This window comes from Phascolarctos cinereus, unplaced genomic scaffold (genome assembly GCF_003287225.1).
Source record: "Phascolarctos cinereus isolate Bilbo 61053 unplaced genomic scaffold, phaCin_HiC Scaffold_2;HRSCAF=192, whole genome shotgun sequence".
NCBI classification, from domain to species: domain Eukaryota; kingdom Metazoa; phylum Chordata; class Mammalia; order Diprotodontia; family Phascolarctidae; genus Phascolarctos; species Phascolarctos cinereus.
In genome coordinates, this window is record NW_027555625.1 from 112,014,170 (window position 1) to 112,022,744 (window position 8,575).

The window sequence follows — 8,575 nt, forward strand, 5'->3', positions numbered from 1 at the left end:
TGAGCCACACAAATAAACCTACTAAAGGATTACTTTATAGAGCTATAAAAATAATAACAAAATCATCTAGAAGAGCAAAAGCTTAAGATTTTCAGGGGAAACAATGAAAAAACGTAGGAAAAAATGTCTAGCAGTAATGTTCTTAAATGATACTATAAATATACTACATGTATGTGCATATACATGTATGTACTACAAATGATCAAAATGATTTGGTACTAATTAAGAAATGGAGAGGTGGATCAGTGCAATAGATTAAATACACAAAATACAGAAACAAATGAACTCAGCAGTCTGGTGCTCAGAAAACCCAAAGATACTAACTAGTGGGTTAAGAATTCACTATTCAACAAAAACTGCTGGAGAAAATGGATATCAACCTGGCAGAAACGAAGTTTAGATCAAGAACTCACAACACATACCAAGATGAGGTCCAAATGGATACATGAACTAGATAAAAAAGGTTACATTATAAATTAGAGGAGCAGGGAAGAAAATATCTTTTGCAACTATGAATAGGGAATGAGTTCATAACACAAAGGATAGAGAGCGTCACAGGAACTAAAATACACATTTTGTTTATACAAAACAGAAATTTCTGCATAAACAAAGTAGTTAAAATTAGAAGGGAAACAGTTAACTGGAGAAAAAAATCTTTAACATGTTCCTTTGATAAAAAAAAAAAGCTCTGATATCTAACATACACAAGGAACTGATTCAAACACCTAAGAACAACAGCCATTTCCTTCACAACCAGTAAGCACCAGAACTGGCATTTGAACTAGATCTTCCGGTGTTTACCATAACAGACAGGCACACAAATACACTGATGATGGAACTGTGAAATGGTTCAATCTTTCTTGACATTTAGAATTAAGTAAGAAAAGTCACTAAGTGCCAACAATGCCACTACTAGGCATATGCTCCCAAGGAGGTCAAAGTCAGAAAACACGGTTCAACACATACCAAAATATTTATAGTACTGCCCTTTTAGTAAAGAACAGGAAATAAAACATCAATTTGAGAATGGCTGGAAAAAAAATACAGCAAATGAATGGCATGGAATACTATCATGTAGAAATAACAAATGTGAATAGTGTGAAGATTTGCTTGAATTGATGTAGATTAAAATAAATAGAACCAAAAGGTCAAAATATGCAATAAATAAAGCATTTATTATGTACTTACTACATGCAAAGAACTGTGGATACAAATAGAAAAGTAAGACAGCCTTTCTCTCAAGGAGGTTATATTTTAATGCGGGAGATAATACAGATGGATGGTTTCAGCTGCAAGTCAGATATAAAGGTCCCTTCCCATGGTCCTTAGGGTACAGCTTTGGTGATATCGCTTCTTTAATGTTATTTCCACTGATAAAATCATATCAGTTGCTGATGTGGAACCATATGATAGTATTTGACAATGACTATAACAATATAAATGAAAAGGTCACTAAAAGTAAGCCAAACTCGTGAGTAATTGAAAAAATAATGGTCCTAGAGAAGAGAAAATAAAACACATCCTTCCTCACAGTAAAGGAATAAGGCTACCAGGGTAAAATGCAGTGTCAGGTGCTTTTGCTTAACTGTTTTTCTTTTTCAGTCTAGAGGGAGAGTATTTCCAGAAATAACTATAATGTAAACAATAAATTTTTTAAATGAACTTCAGGAATTAGAGCAAAGATAAATAAGGGAAAATTTAGGGGGAAAATACACAAGTGAAACTGATATCAAAAGAAAATCACAGATAAAAAAAATTAATATAAAGAGTCTACCCAGAAACTCTAAAGTTTAGTGGAAGGGAAAAAAATTGAAAACCATGAATCAAATACAACAACAAATGAAATGGAACTCTGGAAATAAATGAACTTGCATAAGTTATAAAAAAAATTTAAAAGAAAAATTGGTCAGTACAATCATAACCGTGTCTTTTTTTTTTTTAGGCAATTGGGGTTAAGTGACTTGCCCAGGGTCACACAGCCAGTAAGTGTCAAGTGTTTGGTCTGAGGCCAAATTTGAACTCAGGTCCTCAGGTCCTCCTGACTTCAGGGCTGATGCTCTATCCACTGCGCCACCTAGCTGCCCCCATAACCGTGTCTTTGAAAGAGAGAATAGGCTATGCTTCCTTTAATAGAGAAAGGTAACTTCATATTTTTATAAAAGCATTGATGAAAATATAATACCCCTTTAAAATCATTCGATTTCCCTTTCTTTAGTTTTATAGTTGCCAAGCAACTTTATGATATTAATTGGATTTAGGCTTCCTCTAGTGAGAAGTGAATATGCAGATTTAGTCATATAAGCATGGTTCACTTAACTAAAAATTGATAGATATCCTAGTTCACAAATCAAATTTCCTGCTTATTCATGTAGCATAAATTAGTTCATTTAGGACTAATCTAGGGATTTTTAACCTTTTTTGTCATGGACTACTTCATTAGTCCAGGGAAGCCTATGGACACTTCTCAGAATTACATTTTTAAATGCATAAAATAAAATAGGATTACAAAAGAAACCAATTCAAATACATTTATCAACATGTTTTTGAAGGTTCACAGATCCCAGATTAATAATCCTTGGCTTAACCAATCCTGGATGCATTAACAACAGAGTTCTTAGCCTATAAAAAGAAAAAAAATGAGAGAAGTCACCAACATCTCAAGGCCTAAAGAATTACACAGGAGAACAAATATTTGCTGATGTTTTAATATAAGAATATTTAAAAATATATTATTTTGAAAAGATTTTCACAACACTAGACAAAATAAAAAAATAGATATAGTAGAAAATAACAATATTATCACAAATGGCATTCTACAGTATTAGTGCTGCCTTCTTTCCCCCAAGCACTTCTTACATGCAAAATGGGAGTTAAAGCCAGTACTCAACACCACTTTGGGCATAAAAATCCTATTTTAGTCTTCCTTACAATATTCTAAAAGTAGAGAATACTGACAAACACATGCACTTCTCTGTATGTTTCAAGAAAAAAAGGATGCTCAAAGAGAGATGAAATAAATGCTAACAGAGGTATCTATAGAAAATGACAAACCCCAAAGAAAAGCACAAAACTACTAATAGCTCTTAAAATGATAAATATGATAGAAATATGGATTATTAAGAGATATTTCCTTCCACTACTAAAGGATATGATACAGATTTTATTTTAAGGCTGTAGCCATGATGTATCAAACATACAGGAAGAGAAAGACTAAAAATGTTAACTAAAAAAAAATCTATTTTCAAGTTGTAATGATAACTTATATTTTAGAATTAGTTTTCATTTTTCACCTGTGTTTTTGGCATTGTGGACATAAAGCCTGACTAGAGATGCCTCTTCTGTCATGCCATAGAATTTCTCTTAGTAAGAAAAATACAGTACAGCATTTGCTCTGTCCTTTTTCTCCAGCAGGATCTTTTCCCCAGCTCTTGGTATCTTCTGGTACAATCTGTCCTGTTTCTAGCACAGACTCCTACTCAACAACTGTAGAATAAATCTCCTCTGACTGTGGCACTGGAAAACTCTGCATCCTCTTTTCCCTATCAAAATAGTCAAAGTCTTGGAGGTGGAAATGGGCGGCTAATTGGTTTGCCATTTTCTTCAAGGCAAGAAATGCTACAACAACTTGGAAAGCAAGGAAGATGGTGAAGATGATGTTGACTGCTCGTTCCAGAGGCTGAATTGTCAGACCTTCATTAAAGAGCAAGAAGAGAATGAGGGGCAACTGCAGCAGAAGACTCAAGAGCCAAAAGCCTGCCAACTCAGGAACCTGCAAGAGTAAAAATATTGTTAACAAGGACCTTATTATTTTAATAAGGCTATAGCCACAATGAGTCAATAAGTGATTATTTCGAACCTACTCTGGCCTGGCACTGTTAGGCAAGATGGAGGATAAAATGTAGTAAAGAGAGGGAACTTGCCCTAAAGGAACTGCCAATTCATTGGGGAAGATAAAGCTAAGGAAACTGAACAATGTGAGAAGACTCAAAACAGCACAAAAGTTAAAATAAATCTATATCCAATAGTAATAGAATCACAAAGAAGAAGTTGCAGGAAAAGCAATAGATTCAGTAAAGGCCTTGCTGCTTACACTTAGCAACTTTGTGATCATGGGCAGGTCATTTAACTTGAGCCTCATTTTCCTCATCCATAAATGTTGATAATAATACTTTATAGGGCTTTTGTAAGGATCAAATAAGCTATTTTATGTAAATGACTTTGTCAAACTTAAATTGTTTTATAAATGCCCAATATTATTTTTTTTATGGGATAGAAAGTATTCATCTAGAATGAGTTAGAGTACAATCTATACATATAAGGAGGGAAAAACTGATGACATCTTTTTCTCTTCCTTTTTCAACTCAGGTTCCAAAGATTCCATTTGGTGTAGAAATAATATTTTATTGGCAAAGTAGAAAGTCTAACAGCATTCAAATATAGCACTGGTTATAAGACTAACAATATGAAACAGGATCTTACCTTCTCCTGTAGGTTGCCCATATATCCTAAATACAACCGGATGGCCTCAATTAAGGTTATTAGTATAATGACGGTGACTAGAATGAATTTATAATAATCAGGCAAGATGGGATACTGCAGACAAAGCCAAAATGAGAACATGTTACTATTATTTCACATCATCCTGGCAGCAATACTACAGCTGACTCACAGAAGCCAATGACATTCCAGGCTAGAATAAAGGACGCAGACTTTTATCTCGTTGACAACATAATGATATAAAAGAAATGCATGAGAAAGTTAGGCATAAGCAATCAGATTTTATACTCACCTTCAGCTGGAGCATGATGATATTACACACCCACCAAAATGGAAAGAAGTAAATGTTGAAATAAAGAGACATCTGTAATGCCAAACTGGAGACTATTTCATTATCTGCAGGAGAAAGGAAGGAAAAAGGAGAAAAAAAAAGCCCAAACAACTCTCAATTATAATATTTCAGAAATTATTTCAGAAATATCCTTTTTACTCCTCAAAATTCACATTATTAACACAAGGAACAGTAAGAAGAACTGGAGTCATGATTTTTAAAATTCAAATTTTGTACTAATTTAGAACCACTACCAGAAGAAGGAATATTGGCCTTAATATTAATTAAATACATATTAAGCATCTACTACATAAAAAACACTGGGTTCAGTTCTGTAGACTGGCAATTTTTGGTGACTAGAAAAGGAATAATGTGTCTTTCAGTATATTATCACTTTTTAATTACTGTCTGTTGGGTCTTTCACTGTTCATGTAGACAATGTGTGGCCTCAGTGTATAATAGATAATTATAATTAGTAGCTTTTATTGCAGCCTGTGGAAAAAAAATGTGAGAAATGCACACCATCATCGGATTCAATGTCTCTCTAACACAATTGCCATATTGTCATAAGGACCATACCAATCATAAGTTTGTTCTGCCAAGAAATTACTACAATCACTAGAGATTATGATACAGTATTTTTTCATTTTTGTAAATAGAAGTCCTAAAGGAGGCAACATAGACCCCATGAATTAAAGTACAAAGTTAAACAAGTTCCAAAATAACATGAGGCCAAATTTCATATGCATAAGGTACATATTTTGAAATAATCCATATTCTTTAGTTGTTTAACATTCCAAAGGTTTAAAAAATTTTAAATAAAGTATTACCCTTCTATTATATCTCTATTTGGGGGGGGGCAAGGGAGAAGATTGTATTTATCATTTTAGTGCTATAAGGAACCCCTAGTGAGGAAATTTCCTCTAGCAATGCTAAGTTAGCTTCTGATCTGCAGGTTAAAGTCTAAAGAGTTTCTTGGGGCACTGAGAATTTAGGATGATGACTTGCCCCAGGTCACAAAGCTAGTAGGTAGGACTTGAACCCAGGTCCTCCTGATTCAAAGCCTGGCTCCATATCCTCTATACCACAGCGGATTTCCATAGCGGAACCTTTTAAATAATTATAAACAACATATTAAAATAAACAATAATGCTTCTATTGTTAACAATAAAATATTTTCTGAACTTCGGTTCTTGCAAAACTCCATGTACTAATGATATTAAGTGCCTTAAGATGTTAAAACTACTATGAGATAAATCAACAAGCTTATCTAATCCCTTTTAGGGCCTGTATGGTAGTTGCTAGGACAAAGATACATGGTGCTAAAAATCTCTGATGAGAAAAACTTAGAAATATTGATTTCTTCAGGTACTGAAGTAGAAAATGTCAAAAGTGTTGTTTTCTAGTTAAAATGAAGAATTAAATGGTATTAAATTGTTTTGTTTTGGCTAGGCAATGGTGTTAAGTTACTTGCCCATCGCACAGCTAATAAGTGTCAAGTGTCTGAGGCTGGATTTGAACTCAGGTCCTCCTGACTCCAGGGTTGCTGCTCTATCCACGGCACCACCTAGCTGCCCCTGGTATCAAATTGTTAAAGCAGAAATGATGCAGAAAAAAAAAACAGTTTCAAGGTTGGAAGGTAGTTGCTATTATCATCCCCGCTTTATGGTTGAGAAAGGGCAGCTAGGGGGCACAGTGGACAGAGTATTGGGCCTGGAGTCAGGAAGACTCATTTTTCTTAGTTTCAATCTGGCCTCAGACACTTCCTAGCCTCGTGAGCCTGGGCAAGTCACTTAACCCAGTCTATTTCAGTTTCCTCATCTGTAAAATGGGCTGGAGATGGGAACGGCAAACTGCTCCAGCATCTTTGCCAAGGAAGAGTCAGACAGGACTGAGCCGCAAGGTTGAGGAGACTAAGGCAAGCAGAGAATTCCAGTCTTCCAGGCTCCAAGCTCGGCCCTGTCTAAGGCATCCGCATGCTCCTCCCCTCCCCCAAGACCACTCACCCTAGGCTTTGTGTGAAAATACGGAGAGCGACCTAGCAGGGCCGCCTACAGAGCTGAGATTTTTGAGATGCGAGATTTTTCTTTTCTTTTTGGCTCATCCCTATGGTTTCATCGGTGTGGGGAGCTTCCTCTAAGGATCTGTGTTCATGTAACTCCTCGGTAATTTCTAGTCTTAAAAAAGGGTCAGCAGGAAGCACTGGGCACACTGTTTGAACTTGAACTTGGAAGTCTTCGCTCTCTTTCTTAAGGCGGGGGAGGGGAGTCGGGTACCACTAGACTGTATCTACCATAGGGCATCATTAATTAGCTGATTGATTGATTAATTCACTCCTCTCCCAGTAAAGGGGTCTCAGGTAGTCCCAAGCACCGTTACCAACAGACCGGGAAGGGTTCTGGCGGGAAGGACCCCTCCCCCCAACCCCTCCAGACACCGTGGAAGACCGAGCCGCCATGTTAAGTGTGGGCAACATTCCCAACGTCATTTCCCGCCCCCTTCTCCCCACCCACTGCCCACAGCCCCTTTTCCCCAGGCCCTCGCCACTCACCGGGGTGGCCGATGAATTCCGGGCCGGTTCGGCTTGTGTCGGTAAACACTGTCCTGCTGAAGTTTACCAGTCGCTGCCGGACGGGATCGGGCAGCTCCATGGCTTCGCCCTAGGGGCCCTGAAACCCACCCACCCTAGCTCCCAGTGGAGCCCTCGCCTCCACCCTTCCCCCACCCCAACAGGCAGTGGTTCCTATGGCAACACTGGCAGGGCGGGGCCACAGGCTGACCCAGGCGCTTGCGCATTTAGGGCCCGCCCTCCTCCTGGGCCTGAGGTCGGGTGGCCTTAGCCTTAGCGTTTACTATCGCTGAGAGGTCCTCTAGTCCTGCGTCCTTGCTTTACAGATAGGGAAACTGAGATCCAGAGACATGATCCTCTCGCAGCCACACGCAGGCCCTAAGTTTAGCTACCGGCGAGATAAGAGAGGCCTTGGGTCGTTCCCCAGAGGCCTGTGCAGTAACCAGTTTCACTCCCTAACCAAATGCCCCCTCATAAGCCCAGCGGGGGTGAGAGACTGCAGCCCAATACAGCCTCCTAAAAACCAAGGTGGCAGGCCTTGGAAAATACCTCCTGAGCAGAGCCAGAGCCCTGGAAGGCACGAAGGGGCGGGGAGGAGGGGGCCGGACGCGCCCGTGCCCCGCCCCCCCATCCTCCATCCTTGGGGCCTGGAGAAGCAGCAGGCTGACAGGCCTCATCCCGCACAGGCCTCTGGGAGATCCGGGACCCTCCAGGGAAGGAATGGCCCCCTGGGGAGTGTACTGGAATAATCATGTGAAAATAAAAGGATAGAACAAAAATCTAGGAATGGGGGGAAGTTATTATTGCAGTCAGTCAACAAGAATTTATTAAACACCTACTATGTGCCAGGCTCTATTCTAAGCCCTGGGGATAGGAGTAATTAAAAAAGCTTGCAAATGTTTTTAATCATGAGACCTTGCTACATCTGTTCACATAAAGAATAAGAAAACGATGGGGGAAAGAGAAGGGGAAACGTTTGCCTGTGTATTCCCAGAAGGGTCAGTGACCGTACCAAATTAATTTCCTGCTTTCCTATGCCAATGTTGCTGTCCAGAGGGGATAATTACTACCTTCCAGTACTCTTAATATTTTAGGGGGAAATTGTATTACAATAATTAATAAGAATTCTGTTTGCTCAACATTTTGAGGTATAAAAGAACTATTTACCAAAATTTCAT

General features: G+C 38.5%; 1 protein-coding gene across 2 annotated transcripts; it reads right to left on the reverse strand.

Moving 5' to 3' along the window:
• Positions 1 to 1,156: 1,156 nt before the first annotated feature.
• TMEM17 (transmembrane protein 17) lies at positions 1,157 to 7,987 on the reverse strand. 2 transcript variants are annotated; one of them, XR_002324299.2, is made up of 5 exons: positions 7,380 to 7,987; positions 4,790 to 4,893; positions 4,480 to 4,593; positions 3,291 to 3,769; positions 1,157 to 2,619 (listed from the first exon to the last, which is right to left on the reverse strand). XR_002324299.2 is itself a non-coding variant. In XM_020985481.2 (4 exons), the coding sequence occupies exons 1-4, from the start codon at positions 7,477 to 7,479 to the stop codon at positions 3,473 to 3,475; spliced, it is 615 nt and encodes a 204-aa protein (XP_020841140.1). In that variant the 5' UTR covers positions 7,480 to 7,987; the 3' UTR covers positions 1,157 to 3,472. The 2 variants fall into 2 exon arrangements, 1 of the variants encoding a protein (XP_020841140.1); XM_020985481.2 differs by having other exon boundaries at positions 1,157 to 3,769.
• Positions 7,988 to 8,575: the final 588 nt, after the last annotated feature.

Excerpts from the sequence above, each read along its gene's own strand:
- TMEM17 (XM_020985481.2), bottom strand. The coding sequence starts at position 7,479 with ATGGAGCTGCCCGATCCCGTCCGGCAGCGACTGGTAAACTTCAGCAGG. Across the intron at positions 4,894-7,379 it reads GGAATTCATCGGCCACCCCG|ATAATGAAATAGTCTCCAGT; the intron begins GTGAGTGGCGAG and ends TTTCTCCTGCAG. Across the intron at positions 3,770-4,479 it reads TGGGCAACCTACAGGAGAAG|GTTCCTGAGTTGGCAGGCTT; the intron begins GTAAGATCCTGT and ends TTACTCTTGCAG.